The sequence below is a fragment of the Bubalus kerabau genome, chromosome 8 (genome assembly GCF_029407905.1).
Source record: "Bubalus kerabau isolate K-KA32 ecotype Philippines breed swamp buffalo chromosome 8, PCC_UOA_SB_1v2, whole genome shotgun sequence".
NCBI classification, from domain to species: Eukaryota; Metazoa; Chordata; class Mammalia; order Artiodactyla; family Bovidae; genus Bubalus; species Bubalus kerabau.
The window spans coordinates 102,290,339-102,311,567 of NC_073631.1; the positions used below are offsets into that span (position 1 = coordinate 102,290,339).

Sequence of the window (21,229 nt, forward strand, 5' to 3'; positions counted from 1 at the left end):
GGCTGGTAGAACGCACAGAGCCTGATCAAAACACATCTTTTGCTGTAAAGCACTTTGTGTCACTTACATAAAGTGCTGGGGCAAAAAATCAAATAAGCAGGTACACAGTGGGCTAAGATTCCTGTGTGTCAGAGATGAGTCACTAGCATATTAAAGATATACATAGAAATGTGACATCCCAGAGATGTTGTAGAGCAGGGGCTTCCCAGATGGAGGTGGAAAAAGCCCCACCTCAGGGCATATCCAGATGGGGGAAGTGACTTTATCCCAGGGGAATCCCTGGTCAGTAAAATTCTGTAACTCTCAGACTTCCCTGGTGGCCCAGTGGTTAAGATTCTGAGCTCCCAATGCAGGGGGTCCAGGTCAGGGAACTAGATCCCACATGCCTGAACCAGGAGTTCACATGCTGCAACTAAGACGTGGCACGGCCAAATAAATAATTTGTTTTTAAGTCTATGACTCTTATAGTGGCAGAAGAATGCCTACAAGCCCCTTTTTGAAGGAAGAATAAACTCTTAATGAAGCTTCCCCATGAGTCAGCACTGGTATGAGAAGACGGGCCACAAGCTTTTCTTCTGATTGGAAAAGTCTATGAGCTCAACACATGGGCTGTAATTTCACCAAAACACTTGCTCAAAGAGGCATTCTGTTGAAGTGTGGCATTTTATAGTGCTTTACAGTTTGCAAAGAGCTTCCAATGCATCCTCTCATTTGATTCTCACAACCCAGTTTCCAGAGAGGAGATTGAGGCTCAGTGAGATTACATGACTTGTCCCAGGTCCCCTTGTAAATGGGAGAATGGAACTCTCCTCTCCTGGTCGAGGGCAGTTGCTGGCAGGTGCATTCCTGTGTGTACAGGGACAGCCTGTCATCTCTCTGGAGCAGAGCAGCAGAGCAGGAGGAGGCTGGCACAGAGGGAAGAGCAGTGGGAAGGAGGATTCCTGGGGGAAAATGAATCCCTTGGCCCTCTGACTCCATCCACCCCCCACACAGCCTCCCGCTCCCGAACTTGCCCCCTAGGTTTATTTCCTAACACTTCCAGTCAACTGACTCTAGCCATTGGGATTGTCCAGGTCTCTCCAAACATGGCTGGGGAATCTGTCTTCCCCATGTTTATATCCCTAGAAGTTTCTAACAAAGCAATATGCACATGAAAACCAAAACATGTCAGAAAAGTGGCCTTTTAATTTGGGTGCTGAGACCGAGGCTTTGAGGAAAATGACAAGACAGTTCACTGAATAAAGACAGATATATGCCCAGACCCTAACACTCCCTACTGGCTTCAGGTGTGCTAAAGATGTGGAAAAAAATCACAGCTTTCAAAAATAGAGTCTTCAACTTATTTCCCAAGTTGGTTGTTTTTTTTTTTTTTTTTTTTTTGCTTCTATGAGATGGTGATAGAAGTGTTTAAAAAAATTTAAAAAGGTCCAAAATGGAGTAACTAATGCTAAGCCCATATCAGCCAACCAAGACTTAATAAAGTGAAAGAAAGTGAAGTCGCTCAGTCATGTCCTACTCTTTGCGACCCCAGGGACTGTAGCCTACCAGACTCCTCCGTCCATGGCATTTCCCAGGAAAGAATACTGGAGTAGGTTGCCATTTCCTTCTCCAGGAGATCTTCCCAACCCAGGGATTGAACCCAGGTGTCCTGCATTGTAGGCAGACGCTTTACAGTCTGAGCCACCAGGGAAGTTCTAACTTAACGCTTAACCTAATTAATTGCATGCAGTTTTGGTTTCTCACAGGGATGTAACTTTTCACTAGTCCGTCTCAAATTATCTGGTCAGAACTAGTGAGATGATCTGCCTGGTAGACCCCTGCTTTTCAGGAAAGTGACCTGGCCTGAAGCAATCCACTCTTTGATAGAATAACTTCGCCATGCCTCCTTCTGCCTATAAAACTCCTCCATTTTGTACAGCTCCTCAAAGCTCCCTTCTACCTTCTATGATGGTATGCTGTCCATTTCATGAATCATTAAATAAAGCCAATTATGTGGACTTCCCTGGCAGTCGATCGGTTAAGACTCCACACTTAACTGTGTGGAATCACTGCAGGGGGCCTGGGTCCAAACCCTGGTGGGCGAACTAAGATCCTGCATGCTGCAAGGTGTGGCCAAAAGAAATAATAACAGTTTTAAAAATAAAGCCAACTAAGCTTTAAATTTACCCAGTTGAATTTTTACTTTTAGCAATAGGAATTCTGAGAGGAGAGGAAATTTCTCTCAGGTGCCTGTCAAAATTTTCCAGAAGAGTCAGCCACAGTCCCTTTACCAGAAGACTGACTAGCAGTGGGCAAGGTCTGGCAGCCAGGCTCCAGGGGACAGTTTTGAGGGCCCAGCCCAGGCTCATGCGTGGCACCTGTTGCACAGATACCATGGCTGGGCCTGGTGGGGAGAGGCTCTGTCTGGCTATGGTGGGCAGAAGGTCCCCACTCAGTCAGCTCCCCCACCCCCGGCCCTAGTATTTAGGTGGCCAAACTAGGCAGGAAAGAATGGTGGGAGCAGGGCTGAAGGACGAGCTGGAGAGGCCTCCAGATGGGTTATTGTCCCTTTAGTTCTCTGGGCCTCAGCTTCCTTATATGTAAAATGGGAACAGAGGTGTATGCCTCAGTGGCTTGAAGGAGGAAAATTAAGTACATAATACTAGGACATATCAGCCATTCAGTAAACAGTAGTTCCATGCCTCTCTCCCTCTCTCATCCTCTCTCTCTCTGCTTTCCTCTTTCTCTTTGCTTTGCTTCAGAAAGGCTTTCTGATCAAAGGAATCATAATGCTGAGAAACCTGGAAAACAAACACTTAGATTCAACAGAATAAAACAGAGGGCCTTTCAGCTCTCCCTTCTTCCTTTGTAATTCATTCACGGAGTTCAGCACTGAGGATGGGATCTTTGCCTTGCGACGGTGGCAGCAGGAGAACAGCTGTGAAAATTCAACGTCTCACTTAGAACACAAGCCACCTTCCCCATGAATCTGCATTAGGACTCCACACTGGGACCTTTCTCCAGGGTCTTTCCTCTTTTCGGCTACCCCACCAATCTTCCTGCAATGCAGGAGACCTGGGTGTGATCCCTGGGTCAGGAAGATCTCCTGGAGAAGGGAATGGCAACCTGCTCCAGTATTCTTGCCTGGAGAATCCCATGGACAGAGGAGCATGGTGGGCTACAGTCCATGACATTGCAAAGAGTCAGACACGACTGAGAGACTAACATTTAACACGCACCCCACCTCTATCATCCCCTCTCTTCTACCAGCACTCACCAAGGGGTTGGGGTGCTCACAGGTGGTGATGGCAGAGCTCATGGCCGCTTGGGGTCTTCTCCTTTTGGCTTCCTCTCAGAACAGAAACGAAACAAAGCCGCTGCTGGAGAGGAAGATTAACTTCTCACAGCCTGCCAAAATAATAAGAGAGAGGGAAAGACGAGGATCCAAGAGGGTGGGGCCTCCAAGCCCCACCTACTGGTCTCTAACAGACACCCCTCCAGCCCTCTTCGGACACTGCAGGGGACCGAGGTACATCCAGTGATAGTAAGCGTTGCATCATTTGAAAAGTGTGGGTAGTTGCAGAGAAGTTAATGATCCCCCATGGCACCAAGAAAACAAATCAGAGGACAGCCTGTTGACATGTGGCAGGACAGCACTTTCCAGAAACCAGGTTCCCAGGGGCAAGAGAAGAGGGGGTGAGGCTCTGGGCCAGACATAGGGGCTTTTCTGTTTTCTAAAGCTCATTTCTAGTGACTGGTTGAACTGGAATGAAAGCATTGCAAAAGTGATACAAGCAGCCTGGCCCCTAAGATACACTGACACAGTCGTTAGGCAGGGACTGCTGGCCCTAAATGCTGACCTCGAGAGGCTACTAAGGCTCATGGGTGGAGCAAAGACCTCAGGTGAGAGGCTGAGAAAAAATGCTTCTACAACTTGGGTGCCTGGCTCCCTAATATGTAGAAACTTCTACTAACCTACCTATTGGAGAGAAAGAGTACTAAAATGCTCCTCTAAAACTCTCAATAAACCCCATTCTATGAAGTCCAATGGGGTTCCCAGGTGGTGCAAGTGGTAAAGAACCCGCCTGCCAATGCAGGAGATGTAAGAGATGTGGGTTCAATCCCTGGGTCGGGAAGATCCCCTGGAGGAGGGCGTGGCAACCGACTCCAATATTCTTGCCCAGAGAATTCCATGGACACAGAAGCCTGCTGGCTACAGTCCACAGGGTTGCAAAGAGTCAGACACAACTGAAGCAACTTAGCGTGTATGCACATGAAGGGCAATGTAAACAAATACCTGTTATTCATAATGATGGAATGTTCTGGAACAGATAGCACTGGGACCCAAGTTTCAGGAAACACATAGTGGGACCTGCATAGACAGTGATAGGAATCCGACCAAGAGGAAGCCGTGCAAAGCAAAACAATGAAAAGTTTGACATGGGAGGGGACAGAGCTGATTAAGCTATAATAGAAAAACCAAGGTCAGAAGAGAGTCAACGGTCATTAAGTAATTGACCTTTCAGTTCAGTTCAGTTCAGTCGCTCAGTCGTGTCCAGCTCCTTGCAACCCCGTGAATTGCAGCATGCCAGGCCTCCCTATCCATCACCAACTCCAGGAGTTCACTCAGACTCACGTCCATCGAGTCAGTGATGCCATCCAGCCATCTCATCCTCTGTTGTCCCCTTCTCCTCCTTCCCCCAATCCCTCCCAGCATCAGAGTCTTTTCCAATGAGTCAACTCTTTGCATGAGGTGGCCAAAGTACTGGAGTTTCAGCTTTAGCATCATTCCTTCCAAAGAAATCCCAGATTGATCTCCTTCAGAATGGACTGGTTGGATCTCCCTGCCATCCAAGGGGCTCACAAGAGTCTTCTCCAACACCACAGTTCAAAAGCATCAATTCTTCGGTGCTCAGCTTTCTTCACAGTCCAACTCTCACATCCATACATGACCACTGGAAAAACCATAGCCTTGACTAGACGGACCTTTGTCGGCAAAGTAATGTCTCCACTTTTGAATATGCTATCTAGGTTGGACATAACTTTCCTTCCAAGGAGTAAGCGTCTTTTAATTTCATGGCTGCAGTCACCATCTGCAGTGATTTTGGAGCCCAGAAAAATAAAGTCTGACACTGTTTCCACTGTTACCCCATCTATTTCCCATGAAGTGATGGGACCAGATGCCATGATCTTCGTTTTCTGAATGTTGAGCTTTAAGCCAACTTTTTCACTCTCCTCTTTCACTTTCATCAAGCGGCTTTTTAGTTCCTCTTCACTTTCTGCCTTAAGGGTGGTGTCATCTGCATATCTGAGGTTATTGATATTTCTCCAGAAATCTTGATTCCAGCTTGTGTTTCTTCCAGTCCAGTGTTTCTCAGCTTAGCACGCCCCAAATAAATTCTCTCACTGTGTCCATTGTTTCCCCAGCTATTTGCCATGAAGTGATGGGACCAGATGCCATGATCTTCATTTTTTGAATATTGAGTTTTAAGCCAGCTTTTTCACTCTCCTCTTTCTCCTTCATCAAGAGACTCTTTAATTCCTCTTTCCTTTCTGCCATAAGGGTGGTGTCATCTGCATATCTGAAGTTATTGATATTTCTCCCAGAAATCTTGATTCCAACTTGTGCTTCATCCAGCCCGGCATTTCACATGTACTCTGCATGTATGTTAAATAAGCAGGGTGACAGTATGCAGCCTTGATGTACTCCTTTCCCAATTTGGAACCAGTCCATTGTTCCATGTCCAGTTCTGACTGTTGCTTCTTGAGCTGCATACAGGTTTCTCAGGAGGCAGGTAAGGTGGTCTGGTATTCCCATCTCTAAGAATTTTCCACAGTTTGTTGTGATCTACACAGTCAAAGGCTTTACCTTTAAAGTAGTCAATGAAGCAGATGCTTTTCTGGAATTCTTTAGCTTTTTCGATGATCCAGTGGACAGCCCTGGATGGCCCATTCTCTGGGAGGCTTCCTAGACCCCAGGACCCAGGCATGGAAAACTACTGTTCCGAGGGAGGAGCAGTAGGGCTGATGACCCAAACTGCTCCGTGGGGACCAAGAGGGCTGATGACCCAGTTGTTCCGAGAAGGGGGGACAATAGGGCTGATGGCCCTAATTGCAGGGAATTTACCTTCGAATAGCCTGTCTCGGGCGCCACCTGCCGGCGTCCAGCCCCAGCTGATCCAGGGTATTCGAAGGAGAGACGGCATAGGCGAGGGTCAGGAAACAACTGCTTAATTACACTTTAATTAAGGATACAAAGAGTAATAGCATAAGGATAGCTCAGTGAGGAAATTCAGTGGAGAAAAGCGGCTGAAATAAGGATAGCTCAGTAGGGAAATTCAGTGGAGAAAAGAGGCTGAGTAGCTTGGTTTACGCGGGAGACCAATAAAACTTCAAGACAAGAAGTTTGCACCACTTACGTAGGCCGCAGGCGTCCTTCCATTCTCCAGAAGGAGAGGAGACACTGAGGCCTCCCCGGTCGGATCTTAGAAGCCCAGGCATAATTAGCAAGCATGGCGGGTTCCGCGCTCCAGATGGAGACTCAGCCAGAATTTGAAAGAGAGAGCGACATGGGGAGACCAAGTTTCAGTGAACAAGGCCTGCACTTTATTTTCCAAAGTAGTTTTTATACCTTAAGTTGTGCATAGAGGATAATGGGGGAAGGGGTGGAGTCATGCAAGGACAGCAGTTCCTGGTCCTAATCGAAGCAAGGCTTTCAAACTTATCATATGCAAAAGTTCAGGTGATTTATATCATCTTCTGGCCCGGAGGCCTGTTAACATTTTAAGAAACTTATTTTTCTCTAAAGGTGATTATTCCAAAGTCAGGCACCAGCCTCCAAAAAAGCACTGGACAAAGCTGCATTTTACATTTCTATACACCCATTATATCAATCAATACACTGCCAAGGACACAGTAGGTAAGGAGTATGGAGACTTAGCAGCAAACATTGGCCCAACAAGTGAAAAACCCTTCACCAATACAATTTCTAATCAATCTTTTAACTACTCAAAGGAATCTGTGTTTAGGCAGTTTAGAACATCTCCTGCCTCTCACAGTTGGGAGGCTCTGAACAATCACATGTGGCCGGAAAAACCTATTCAGGCAGGCTAGAGGATTTCCAAAGGAGTTTGTAGGTTAAACACTGTCACACCCAGGAATTATTAACTGGAGCTGTAAGCTAACTCTTTTTTCAGAGAGAGGTAGTGGGGGACAGCCCCCCGTAAAGTCAGAGGTGTAGGTGAAAGCACAAAGCAGAAAGTAGGCAGACTCTGGTTTGGGGGTAGATGCTCGAGAATTTCCAGGGGGACTCCTGAGGCTCGATCCCGCCTTTGCGTATGCCGAGCCTCCTTCCTCATGACCTTTGTCATGGGCGGAGTTCCTCACGCTGGCTCCCGGCAGTGATAGAATTCCAGTTGAGCTATTCCAGATCCTGAAAGATGATGCTGTGGAAAGTGCTGCACTCAATATGCAATATGCCGGTTCCTGGCAGCCTCATCCAGTCCTTCTTAGAGGGTGCAAGCAGAGGTGGAGATTGAGGGCAGGATGAGAAGCAGGCAACAGAGGACGAGATGGTTGGATGGCATCACCGAATGAATGGACATGCATTTGAGCAAATTCTGTGAGATGGTGAATGACAGCGAAGCCTGGCGTGCTGCAGTCCATGGGGTCACGAAGAGTCAGATACGACTTAGTGACTGAACAGCAACAACAAAGCAGAGATAAAAAGTTAGTTTTACCTTTAACTGCTGTTTTTTCCTCCTTTCTGCCCTTAGTTCCTAGCTGGCTGTTTGCAACTCAAAAAATCCCGAGGACAAGTTTCAGCTGTATGTGCATATCATCAATTTTTTCAAAGGCTTTTGCTGTGTTAACACTCAGTTCAAACAGGTAGGATGGAGCAGGGTGCAGTCAGGCCTTGGCTCGCCTCCCCTCAGATGGTGGGCTCTGGAGGGGAGCACTGGCTGCAGCTCCCCCAGTTCACACCACGGGGGGACGCTCTTCCATGCATAGTTGACTTGAGTCTAATGCATCTTATGAAGGAGGATGTCCAGGGAAGAGGCAGGGGGATGCTCTTCAGGGCACATCCGAGCCTGGGAGCCTCGAGGCAGGGACCAGACCTTAGAGGCCTGGCCCTTGGCAGGCAATCCTACATGTGTGATTCCCTGATGCCTTCTCAGAGGCTGAACTAGTTCATCATTTTCTGAGATGCTGGGGTTATATTTGCCGTCAGCTTTTGAAGGATATTAACTTCTGCTTCCAAAAAGCTGACTGTGCAGCCCACGGTGACATGCCTTGTGGGGGTCTTGGTTAGAAGGTTCATTCCTGGAAGTTTCCATAGAGGGAGGGGGTTATTCATGAGCTGCCAAGGAGACAGCCCCTTTCAGATTCAGAGCCATGGATTTTCCCACTGATTTAGCAAAAATATAGCTGTTTATTTTAAAAGGTACGTGATAGTTATGAAAATGTCCAAAAATAATCAGGGCAGCTTTTCAATGTGGCCCTTTTCCTGCTTACCCTTCACTTCCCTCTGCTGAGACTACCTGAAGCCAAGGCCGTTTCCTGCAGTTTGCTCTCTGCACCCCCCACCAACCTTTGGCCGCCAAACCCTGACCACTGAGTCCCTTGCTCTGGGCACAGTGAAGTCAGGTCACTTTACCAAGGCTTTGAGAGCAGATGGACGGGACAGTCTTTGTTTTCCCCACTTCGTTACTTACACAGAGCAGGAAAGAAAGAACTGGCAGGACTGGAGCTCGTGTAAAGCAGAGGCGCTCAGACTTGACTCACCTTGGGAGCTCATTGGAATGCAGATTCCTGACGTCCCCACACTCAAGATTTCCATTCGGTGTTGTGAGATGTGGCCCCAGGAATCTGTGTCTTGAACAAGCCACCCAAGAGTGTCCTCATGTGGGAGGCCTCAGGCCTTGGTACAGGGTGTGTAAAGAGGGCAACTGTATTCTCTTCCCCATTCAACCCAGTACCTGTATTGGTTTCCTAGGACTCATGTAACAAATTACCACAAACTCAGGGGCTTAAAACAACAAAAATTTATTCTCCCAGAAGGCCCAGTTTCGGTGTTGACCCGCCATGCTCCCCCTGAAAGCTCTAGGGGAGAATGTCTCCTGCCTTTTCCTAGCTCCCGGTGGCTCCCAGCAGTGCCGGAGACCCCTGCACTTGTAGCTGCATCGCTGCCTCCGTCTTCTGTGATCTCTGTGTCCTCTCACCGTGTAAGGACACCTATCGTTTGGATCGAGGGCACACCCCAAATCCAGGATGACTTCAGCTTACAGCCTTAGTTAATCACATCTGCACAGACTCTAGTTTCAAATAGGCTCCAGGTGGGCGTGAACTGGGGGACTGCTACTCAACACACCTCAGCACCCAGTCCCAGCAGACACCTCTAGCAGCCCAGCGATTTCACAGATCTGCAGCTGGAGAGTCCCTCATCATCGTTTGCAGGGGCTTAGAGATGGTGGATGGCATCACCGACTCATTGGACATGAGTTTGGGTGAACTCCGGGAGGTGGTGATGGACAAGGAGGCCTGGCGTGCTGCGGTTCATGGGGTCGCAAAGAGTCGGACACGACTGAGCGACTGAACTGAACTGACTGAAGGAAGCAGAACATTTGGAATGACATTCAGGCACCCTGTGACAGGCTCCAGTGTGTGGCTCCCTCCCCAGATGTTTGGCCTTGGGGCATCTGCCACATTCCAGCTCCCCATTTTCTCAACCTTTGCCATCATTCTCACCATAAACAAGGGGTCCGGTGATTTTCCTTTGACCAGTTCTTCCCCCTCTGGGATACTCTGGCTCTGATGTGCCCCACCTCTATCAGGTGCGCATGGCAAACGAGGACCATTCTCTGGAGCCTCATTCTCAGAATCTCCCCCAATCTGGCCCCACATCCATGAGATGGTTGGCTGGATTAGGGGTGCTTCCCAAGGCCCAAGGGAATCAACCCCTAATGAGCACCGCTAACAAACTACATGGGTGATTTTCTGCTGGGGTGGGGATATGCAGGAAGAACACAAACCCAGGAATGTACTTTTAGGGGAAGAGGTAAGGGGGAATCAGGTTAGCTGGTGTCATTGTTAAGGGAATGAGAAACACTTGCTAAATTAACATAATGCTGTTTCTTTTCAAAATGATCCCCAAATAGCTAACCAATGTTCCTTGTTCCTATGGCATTCCCTCCCCCAAAGGCAATGATCATGACCAGTTTCTTATTCAGTCATCCAGAAATATTCTCCAGCTACTTATATAATCTATCAAATACAAATGGTATTCCCAGGTGGCGCTAGTGGTAAAGAATCTGCCTGCAATGCAGGAGACCCAGGTTTGACCCCTGGGTTGGGAAGATCTCCTGGAGAAGGAAATAGCAACCCACTCCAATATTCTTGCCTGGAAAATCCCGGGGACACAGAAGTCTAGCAGGCTGCAGTCCATGGGATTACAAAGAGTCAGGCACAACTGAGCACACACACATCAGAAGCAAATGGTAGCCCACCATACAGACTGCTCTGGACCGTGCTCTTTTGAAATAATGTGTCCCACAGAGAAGAAGCCCATTCCTTTTATTGGAAGCAGCTGCAGAGTATTCCATGGGTGGGTGCATCAAGGTAAAATTCATCATCCTCTGTTGAGGGCATTTGGATAAAGCTTTAAGATTGCCCCTGTCTCGCTCACGGGTTCTTAGAAATCCCCAGGAGAGGAGAGAAGCCAGTTCTACTGTATCCAGGAGAAGCCTTCTGGAGACGGTAGAGTACGGAGTCGAGTGAAATGGAAATGGACTCCCTGCCCCTCATTGCTTGTAACTTCCTGGCTGGAAGCTGGAGGAGAAGATACTGCTGAAGAGATGTGGGGGAGAAGCAGAGGGAGGAGGCATGCCTGAGATGGTGGGGCCATCTCCCCCGCCTGAGGCCTGGAGCCCTCAGATAAAACTTGAATCCTCTTCTCCCGGTGTTTTGCAGGAACCGGACCTTTCTGTCGACGATGAGATGATAATGTTGAGGTGCCCGGAGACGTTTGACGATGAAGATCTGTGATACGGGAGGGCTGGAAGCAGGAGGGGATGGAGGAGGCTGGTGGTCTCCGGCTTTGAGTTCTGGCAGCCCAAGTTGCCCCTGCCTTGGCGTTTTGGAGTGGGCTGCCCTGAAAGCATTTTGATGGTTGTAGTTTCTGGTTGTTATAAAGTATTTAAGAATAGTGTGGTTGTGTGTCGGTCTTTCGGGGTTGTTTTGAATGAGGCGCTGGCCTGCTGCAGGACACACACATGCTCCCGCTGTGCTCCTCTTCACGGGGTACCAGATGCACCCGAGGACCAGGCCGTGAGTCTGTCAAGAACAGGACGGCCAGGATGTGTCCCATGACACTGGGCACTTGCAGCACACCTGCTTCCGGGCACTGTGCTGATGGGTTCTAGAAGCTCTGGCGTCCACCCCACATCCCGCAAGCTCTAAAAGCCCAGGAGCAATGCTGACCTCAGTCTTGTGCTCCAGGACACAAAGGCAGAATCAGTCTTATCTGCTTCTTCTGACAATAAAGACTCCTGAATGGAGTCCATGTCAGGTCCCACAGTGCTCGCAATGCTTTTTGCTGAGGCTGCTGGGCAGAATGCATCAGTGCACTTGGGCCTGTGTACTGGGAGTGATGGTTATTATTACATGTCAGCTTGGCAAGGTCATGGTACCCAGGTACTTGGTCACACATTTTTATAGATATTTTATGAAGGTTTTAGGTGTGTGTGTGTGTGTGTTTAGAAGAGATTAACATTTAAATCAGCAGACTTTGAGTAAAGCAGATTACCCTCCATAGTGTGGGTGGGCCTCATTGAATAAGTTGAAGGACCAAACAGACCACACTTGCGACCCCTTGGCCCTGAATTCTCCAGGCCAGAGTTCTGGAGCCGTTCACCTTGGATCATCCCAACCCAGGGATCGAACCCAGATCTCCCATATTGCAGGCAGATTCTTTACCAGCTGAGCCACAGAGGAAGTCCAAGAATACTGGAGTGGGTAGTCTATCCCTTCTCCAGCAGAGCTTCCCAACCCAGGAATCGAACCAGGGTCTCCTGCATTGCAGGCAGATTCTTTCCCAACTGAGCTATCAGAGAAGCCCTAACCTCCCTCAGGAAGAGGGAATTCTTCCAGTGACTGCCTTCAGATTCCAGCTGCAATTCATCCCAGCCTGCATGGCCTGCCCTGCAGACTTCAGACTTGCCAGCCTCCACAATCACCTGAACCCAATCCTGAAGTCAATCTCTCCATCTGCCTTCCCCATATGTGTGTGTGTGTGTGTACATATATATATATCTCTGTAGACATATATGTATATACATAGATATATGTATGTACACACCCCCTATTGGCTCTGTCTCTCTAGAGAATCCTGACTAATCCACTGAGGATGCAGAGAGAGCAGGCTCACCTGCTCTGAACAGTTTATAAATCATGGCAACAGCGGCTCCCCTCCACTGAAGGCCTTTCCAAGGCTTGGGCTGTTTCACGTCCCTGTGAGAACCTGAAGTGCAGGTTAAGTCTTAGGGTCCAAACCTGGTGCCATCTGACCCACACCCCCAGTGCTGACTGCCTCACCATACCATCCTGTGATGCACAATCTGACTCCAAGGACTAGCACTGGGCATATGCAGGGAGTGTAGCTTTGCAGACCCTTCAGTGTTTACAGGGGCTTCCCAGGTGGCACTAGTGGAAAAGAACCTGCCTGCTGAAGCAGGGGAGGTAAGAGAGGCGGGTTCAATCCCTGGGGGCAAAGATCCCCTGGGGGAGGAAATGGAAACCCACCCCAGTATTCTTGCCTGGAGAGTCCCATGGACAGAGGAGCCTGGTGGGCTACAGTCCATAGGGTTGCATAGAGTTGGACATGACGGAAATGACTTAGCACAAGCTCAGCGTTTGCCAGTGGCAGGGGCCTGGAGGGAAGGGGCCTGATTGGGAGGAATCTGGATGGGAGGAACCTGCATGGGAGGGGTCAGCAGGCCTCATACTTCCTTGCGGAGGAAGAGAAATGTTACTGTCACCTTTCAGCTAACAGCCCCATCTCTGTTCCCTACCCAACCCAAAGCCTCTGCCTCCCAATGCATCAAAATACTGCCTAGAGGCTTTCTGTGTGGACACTGGGCTGCCCTGGTTTGCCTGGTTTACCCTGAAGACGGGAGGGCTGACACGGTGTAAGGATGTAGCTTGAGGCTAGATCTCGCTGACTCGCTGATGGGGGTCACAGCAGGCTTGCCCTGGCCTTAATCTAACACTTATCTAACTCTGCCACCACGTGTGGGATGTAGAGACGCTCAGGTCGACAGGGTACCTCCCATGGTGGGTGGTGCGAGGAGCACACTGGGTGGGGGCGGTGCAGAAGGAGCCTTCTCACATCCGGGTGTCTGTGGCCCTCCGGGGCCCCTCTTCTGAGTCCCAGGGGCAGAGCGAGAGGTCGCACACTCACCTCACCTTCCCTGGGCCAGAAGGGGAGGTACTGGGCACAGGAGGACGTGCAGAACCTGGTGCCGATCCCCCAGGGGAGGCCGTAGACCTCCAAGGCCTTCGTAGTCTCCTCAGACTCCTCCTGGACTTGATTCCATGCCAGAAGGCCTCTCTCCTCCAGACTTCCTAATAGGAGACAGAGAGCGAGGTCGAGACTGGGCCCCAAGGGAGCTGGCGGACCTGGGCAGGAGGAGCGTCTGGAGAGGCCAGTTCACAATGCCTTGATCCAGCCGGCAGCTCGTCCTTCTCCTTCTCCCAGCCACCCCAAGAATCAGCTCAACTCAACTCCACCCAACTCAACTCAGTGGATGTGAGAGTTGGACCACAAAGAAGGCTTGAGCGCCAAAGAACTGACGCTTTAGAGCTATAGTGCTGGAGAAGACTCTTGGGAGTCCCTTAGACAGTAAGGAGATCCAACCAGTCAATCCTAAAGGAAATCAACCCTGAATATTCATTAGAAGAACTGATGCTGAAGCTGAAGCCCCAATACTTTGACCACCTGATGAGAAGAGCTGACTCACTGGAAAAGACCCTGAAGCTGGGAAAGATTGAAGGCAGGAGAAGGGGACGACAGAGGATGAGGTGGTTGGATGGCATCACCTACTCGATGGAAATGAGTTTGAGTAAACTCCAGGAGTAGGTGATGGACAGGGAGGCCTGGCGTGCTGCAGTCCATGGGGTCACAAAGAGTCAGACATGACTGAGTGACTACACGACAACAACTCAGCTCATCACCAGGAGTTTTCTGAGCCCTAGGGTATGACCTTCTATGAACCACTGTTCTTTCCTCCTCTTCCGGAGTGGACCTTTCAATGTTTCAATGTTTCTGGAATGCAGGTGTCTTTTATATTTGGTGGAGAGAAGAAATGTGGAAAACAGAATAAGCAGGAGTTATTACAGAGGTCCTTTCAAGAAACTGTCGGAGGACCAAGAAGGGCACGGAAAGCCACCAGTGAAGACAACTCTGCACCCTTCCCCGGACACATCCTCAGCACTGATGGGTTTGGTGTGCTCACCACCACACTCAGTGCCCTGTATTGTAAGGGTCTGTGGTTGTGTCTCCCTTTCCTACGAGCCTGTCAGGCTCCAGAAGGCCGGGCATGTCCTGCTGCTCTCTGTACGCTCAGTACAGAGCACCTGGAGCACAGCACACCAGTTATGGCTTTTGTTGGGATATGAATCTATACTGTGTTCTCTCCCTCCCCAGCTAGACTGCAGGCTCTAAGAGAGCTGGGGCTGTGCCTTTTGCGCTTTGCTTCTGGTATATTTCCCACCTTAGGGTCCTTCTATGGGCTGAACTGTACTCACCCACCCACTCACAAAATCATATGTTGAAGCCCTAACCACCCTCCTCACGTTCCCCAGAATGTGACTATATTTGTAGACAGGGACTTTAAATCACCCCACCCAGACCCTGGACCCGCTCAGGGTATGCTCTGCCCAGCCTCACATGGGAACTGGGGCTAGGGAAGCAATGCAGCTGGTCCTAATGCTGCCCGTCTACCCACACTGCCAGCTTACAGGGCAGAGATGAGCCCTACCAGAGATGGTGTTGTCCAACAGGAATCCCAGAAATCCACCAAGAAACATGCCCGTGGTCAGCAGCACCTGGATGACTTGGTCCAGCTGAAGAATCCCTACAGGGAGGCAAAAGTGACAGGGATTACAAAATGGGCAGAGGATCTTGACAGAGACTTCCCCAAAGAAGATGTCCAGATGACCAACGAGTACATGAAAGGTGTTCAGCATTGCTGACAGCAGGGAAATGCAAATCAAAACCACAGTGAGGTAGTCATCTCACACCTGTGAGGATGGCTTTTCCCAGAAAGAACTGAGAAGTGTTGGCAAGGGTGTGGAAAAATAGAAACCCTTATGCATGGGGAAAGAGTGGAAACAGTGGAAACAGTGTCAGACTTTATTTTTGGGGGCTCCAAAATCACTGCAGATGGTTATTGCAGATATGAAATTAAAAGACGCTTACTCCTTGGAAGAAAAGATCTGACCAATTAGTGTATTGAAAAGAAGAGATATTACTTTGCTAACAAAGGTCCGTCTAGTCAAGGCTATAGTTTCTCCAGTGGTCTTGTATGGATGTGACAGAGAAGGCAATGGCAACCCACTCCAGGACTCTTGCCTGGAAAATCCCATGGATGGAGGAGCCTGGAGGGCTGCAGTCCATGGGGTCGCTGAGGGTCGGACACGACTGAGTGACTTCACTTTCACTTTTCACTTTCATGCATTGGAGAAGGAAATGGCAACCCACTCCAGTGTTCTTGCCTGGAGAATCCCAGGGACGGTGGAGCCTGGTGGGCAGCCGTCTATGGGGTCGCACAGAGTCGGACACGACTGAAGTGACTTAGCATTAGCATGCATCATTGATGGGAATGTAAATTAGTGCAGCCATATGGAAAACAGCATGGATGTTCCTTAAAAAATTAAAAACAGAACTACCATTCAGTTCAGTCACTCAGTAGTGTCCTACTCTTTGCAACCCCATGAATTGCAGCACGCCAGGCCTCCCTGTCCATCACCAACTCCCGGAGTTCACCCAAACTCACATCCATCGAGTCGGTGATGCCATCCATCCATCTCATCTTCTGTCGTCCCCTTTTCCTCCTGCCCCCAATCCATCCGAGCGTCAGAGTCTTTTCCAATGAGTCAACTCTTTGCATGAGGTGGCCAAAGTTCTGGAGCTTTGGAAAGCCCCATATAAATTCTCTCACTGTGTCCATTGTTTCCCCAGCTATTTGCCATGAAGTGATGGGACCAGATGCCATGACCTTCATTTTTTGAATGTTGAATTTAAGCCAGCTTTTTCACTCTCCTGTTTCTCCTTCATCAAGAGGCTCTTTAATTCCTCTTTCCTTTCTGCCATAAGGGTGGTGTCATCTGCATATCTGAAGTTATTGATATTTCTCCCAGAAATCTTGATTCCAGCTTGTGCTTCATCCAGCCCGGCATTTCACATGTACTCTGCATATAAGTTAAATAAGCAGGGTGACAGTATGCAGCCTTGATGTACTCCTTTCCCAATTTGGAACCAGTCCATTGTTCCATGTCCAGTTCTGACTGTTGCTTCTTGAGCTGCATACAGGTTTCTCAGGAGGCAGGTAAGGTGGTCTGGTATTCCCATCTCTAAGAATTTTCCACAGTTTGTTGTGATCTACACAGTCAAAGGCTTTACCTTTGAAGTAGTCAATGAAGCAGATGCTTTTCTGGAATTCTTTAGCTTTTTTGATGATCCAGTGGACAACCCTGGATGGCCCATTCTCTGGGAGGCTTTCTAGACACCAGGACCCAGGCATGGAAAACTACTGTCGCCTCATCCAGTCCTTCCAATTCACAGACGAGCCCAGTGTGTGGGAGGACCTATCCAGGATGCCTAGTTCCTGCTCTAAGGACTGCATCCCTTATCACAGATTTTTTTTTTTTTTTCAAATCTCGGCATTTGGTCTCTAGTTTATTGTTGACCCTCCAGGCTTCTCAAGTGGAGTTTAGTTAAAAGGCAGGTGCTTGGCTATTACGCTAGACCCACTGAATCCGAGTCTTGGAGGGGATGGCTCAGAATCTGTGTTATTAACAAGCACCCCAAGTGACTGGTGTGACTGCAAGGGAGTCCCAAGGTGGAGTGAGGTTGGGGCAGGGACGTGGGAGGGAGCGGGTTGACTGTGGCATATCCACCCTGGGAGTGGACTCTCTGCAACCCAACCCCCGAGCCCCTGAACCTCTGTTCCCCTGGAATGAAACTGCTAGATTGTGGATGCTGGGCTCAGTCTGTCCCTTGGGCGGTGTAGATGAACCCTTTCCTGTGTAAACAGAGGCTCACCTCTGGCTGTTGCCTCTCCCGCCTAAGCTCCCACCCTCTTTAGAAAGAGGAGACCGTGGTCCCCAGTGCTTCCCCTCTCTCAGCCACTCTCTGGGGTTGGCAGTTTTTTCTGGGTGGTCAAGAACTTCATATTTATCTCCTGTAAAGGTCACCAAGCAGAGACCCTGGGTTTGGGCCTCAGCTTTAACATGCACCCCTTTGGGGACAAGAGGTAGGTAGCTTTTCTATCCCTCGGCAGTCCAGAGCAAACATCAGAGTGTGGCGGATTTCTGACACGTGAAGTTTTGTGGTTTCTTTCAGATCCTTTTTGAAGATGCCTTCGATGTGGCAGGTTTCCTGGACAAAAGTGAGGGTCCAGGCACATCTAGTCCCAGGTGAGGAGGGGTATGAGACTGTGTGGGTGTGTGGGTGTCCCTGTTGGGTGTTTAGGACCCTCTCCCTTGCAGCCTCTCAGAGGGGAGCATAATTCAGTGGAAGTTCTTGGAAATCCACTTTTTCCTGTGGTTCAGAAAGGCTGGTCCTAGGATTGTGCCATTGCCCTGGGGAGGATCTTCTCTGGGGCTTCTTCAGCAGAGACAGTTCTCCCGATGTGACCCAGGGCTGAGATACATCAATGAGTTGTCAACTCTAGGTGGTTTGCACTGTCTCCTGGGGTGAGGTGGCCGTGGGTGGGTTTCAGCAGTCAGTCTGGTTTGAGAGGTGGACAGAGAGAGTCTGGGCCAACGTGGAAACAGGCCCCATGCCTGAGCCTTGGGGTGAGTGACAGAGTCTCTGAGCTGCACAAGGGGAGAAGCTGTTTTCACAGTGCTGATGGGAAGGATGTAGAAGGAGGGATGACCCCATGAAGTCAGAAGAGCATCTGGGGAGATTTTAAAACAAGAAGCAGCTTGGTTTTTTTAAACACACACACACACAAACACATAAAAAACAGTTGTGTTTTCTCAGAAAGAGAGAGTTTAGGACTAAAATGCCCTTGCTACTTTGAAAAGCTGTGGTCTTACAGCCTAAAGGCACAGCCCCCTCAGATACCTGGTTAAAAAGAGGCGACCAGTGGTTAAGACTCCACACTCTCAAAGCAGGGGGCCGGGATCGAGCCCTGGTCAGGGAAGTAGATCCTGCGTGCTGCTAGTAAGACCCACACAGCCAAATAAACAACATTTTTTTTTTCTTTAAGAAGCAAGAACATGTAGCTTTCTGCCTTGGGAATGAGGTCACATTCATGTTCTCATGATCCCAAAGAACATCTCCATTCGTTCTAAGGCCTGTGGCTCCAGCCCAGAGCCCTGGTGGCCTGCAGGCAGATGAGAGGTCAGCAACTCAGCTGCCATCCCCCTCCCCCACCCCAGCCCAGCCAGACGTGCCCAAAATCTCAAAGCGATTTTCCGTGGTGACTCTTCCCAGCTATATAAAGTTTGATTTTGGGAAACCGGCTGGAGACAGAGATTGCTATCTCTTTGTTGGGCTTGGGCTATGTAAACAATTTCTTTGAAAAGTGGCCAAAGTGTACTTAGTAAATAATTTTGTTAACCCCTCACCCTGCTGGTGGAACAGAAACCAACCAATCACGAAAAAAAATTTTTTTTTTTTTTTAATCTTTCCCTAGAAAAGGCAGAGGGTTGCTGCCAGGGTTCCCAAGCTGACAGTGAGGCCTCATTCCAGCAGGAACTGAGGTCAAAGCACCACTAGCTGTCTGGCCTGATTCATAGTCCTGTTGGTAGGTTTCTCCCCTTGTTCCAGGAAACAGCAGGAAAAGAATCCTCAGGGCAGCCGTCTGTGCCAGGGCTGGCGTTTCACTTTAGACCTCCTGAGCCAGAGGCATGTCAAGGGACTGACCTCGATCATGCCCTGTGCTTCCTGAGCCTTGGAGGTCATGGGTTGGAGCAGAGCCTGACTTTGGGTGGAGAGGAAATCTTGCTCCTTGTTCCCCAGGCCACAGCTCAGAACACTAAACTAGGACCCATGGGCCAGCCTCCCTGTAGTCTTGCTTCCCCAGCAGCTTCCAGACATGATGCTGGAACTGGGGCTGTGCAAACCTTCCACAGAAGGCTCTGGGCCACCTTCTGGAGGGTCCAGCTGTGTGCTTCAAAGTGTTTGGTTCTCACTGTAATCCAGACATTTTTAGAGGGTGCAAGCAGAGGTGGAGACTGAGGGCAGGATGAGAAGCGGGCAACAGAGGATGAGATGGTTGGATGGCATCACTGAATGAACGGACATGCATTTGAGCAAACTCCGTGAGATGGTGAATGACAGCGAAGCCTGGCGTGCTGCAGTCCATGGGGTCACAAAGAGTCAGATACGACTTTGTGACTGAACAGCAACAACAAAGCAGAGATAAAAAGTTAGTTTTACCTTTAACTGCTGTTTCTTCCTCCTTTCTGCCCTTAGTTCCTAGCTGGCTGTTTGCAACTCAAAAAATCCCGAGGACAAGTTTCAGCTGTATGTGCATATCATCGATTTTTTCAAAGGCTTTTGCTGTGTTAGCGCTCAGTTCAAACAGGTAGGATGGAGCAGGGTGCAGTCAGGCCTTGGCTCGCCTTCCCTCAGATGGTGGGCTTGGAGGGGAGCACTGGCTGCAGCTCCCCCAGTTCACACCACGGGGGGACGCTCTTCCATGGATAGTTGACTTTAGTCTAATGCATCTTGTGAAGGAGGATGTCCAGGGAAGAGGCAGGGGGATGCTCTTCAGGGCGCATCCGAGCCTGGGAGCCTCGAGACAGGGACCAGACCTTAGAGGCCTGGCCCTTGGCAGGCATTCCTACATGTGTGATTCCTCGATGCCTTTTGAGAGGCTGAACTAGTTCATCATTTTCTGAGATGCTGGGGTTATATTTGCTGTCAGCTTTTGAAGGATATTAATTCTGCTTCCAAAAAGCTGACTGTGCAGCCCACAGTGAACATGCATTGTGGGGGTCTTGGTTAGAAGGTCCATTCCTGGAAGTTTCCATAGAGGGAGGGGGTTATTGATGAGCTGCCAAGGAGACAGCCCCTTTCAGATTCAGAGCCATGGATTTTTCCCACTGATTTAGGAAAAATATAGCTGTTTATTTTAAAAGGTACGTGATAATGATGAAAATGTCCAAAAATAATCAGGGCTGCTTTTCAAAGTGGCCCTTTTCCTGCTTACCCTTCACTTCCCTCTGCTGAGACCACTTGGAGCCAAGGCCGATTCCTGCAGTTTGCTCTCTGCACCCCCCACCAACCCTTGGCCGCCAGCCCTGACCACCGAGTCCCTTTCTCTGGGCACAGTGAAGTCAGGTCACTTTACCAAGGCTTTGAGAGCAGATGGACGGGACAGTCTTTGTTTTCCCCACTTCATTACTTACACATAGCAGGAGAGAAAGAACTGGCAGGACTGGAGCTCATGTAAAGCAGAGGCGCTCAGACTTGACTCACCTTGGGAGCTCATTGGAATGCAGATTCCTGACGTCCCCACACTCAAGATTTCCATTCAGTGTTGTGAGATGTGGCCCCAGGAATCTGTGTCTTGAACAAGCTGCCCAAGACTGTCCTCATGTGGGAGGCCTCAGGCCTTGGTACAGGGTGTGTAAAGAGGGCAACTGCATTCTCTTCCCCGTTCATCCCAGTGCCTGTATTGGTTTCCTAGGACTCATGTAACAAATTACCACAAACTCAGGGGCTTAAAACAACAAAAATTTATTCTCCCAGAAGGCCCAGTTTTGGTGTTGACCCGCCATGCTCCCCCTGAAAGCTCTAGGGGAGGATTTCTCCTGCCTTTTCCTAGCTGCCGGTGGCTCCCAGCAGTGCTGGAGACCCCTGCACTTGTAGCTGCATCGCTGCCTCCGTCTTCTGTGATCTCTGTGTCCCCTCACCGTGTAAGGACACCTATCGTTTGGATCGAGGGCACACCCCAAATCCAGGATGACCAGCTTACAGCCTTAGTTAATCACATCTGCACAGACTCTAGTTTGA

General features: G+C 49.4%; 2 protein-coding genes and 1 long non-coding RNA gene across 5 annotated transcripts in view; 1 reads left to right on the forward strand and 2 right to left on the reverse strand.

Moving 5' to 3' along the window:
- LOC129659538 (solute carrier family 23 member 1-like) overlaps positions 1-7,015 on the reverse strand; it is a 30,746-nt gene extending 23,731 nt beyond the window's left edge. Inside the window, exons 1-2 of the mRNA XM_055590994.1 lie at positions 6,399-7,015; positions 3,257-3,387 (exon numbers count right to left, since the gene is read on the reverse strand). Coding sequence (XP_055446969.1) covers positions 3,257-3,298 — 42 coding nt within the window. The 5' untranslated portion in view covers positions 3,299-3,387; positions 6,399-7,015. The remainder of the gene's footprint in view (positions 1-3,256; positions 3,388-6,398) is intronic.
- The window catches only part of LOC129659535 (solute carrier family 23 member 1-like), a 246,646-nt gene that overhangs the window by 63,496 nt on the left and 161,921 nt on the right, over positions 1-21,229 (reverse strand). The gene's annotated exons all lie outside the window — the stretch shown is intronic.
- LOC129659540 (uncharacterized) lies at positions 10,419-11,182 on the forward strand. 2 transcript variants are annotated; one of them, XR_008718114.1, is made up of 2 exons: positions 10,419-10,596; positions 10,948-11,182. It is a non-coding gene; the product is annotated as an uncharacterized LOC129659540 (long non-coding RNA). The 2 variants fall into 2 exon arrangements; XR_008718115.1 differs by lacking the exon at positions 10,419-10,596 and adding an exon at positions 10,614-10,734.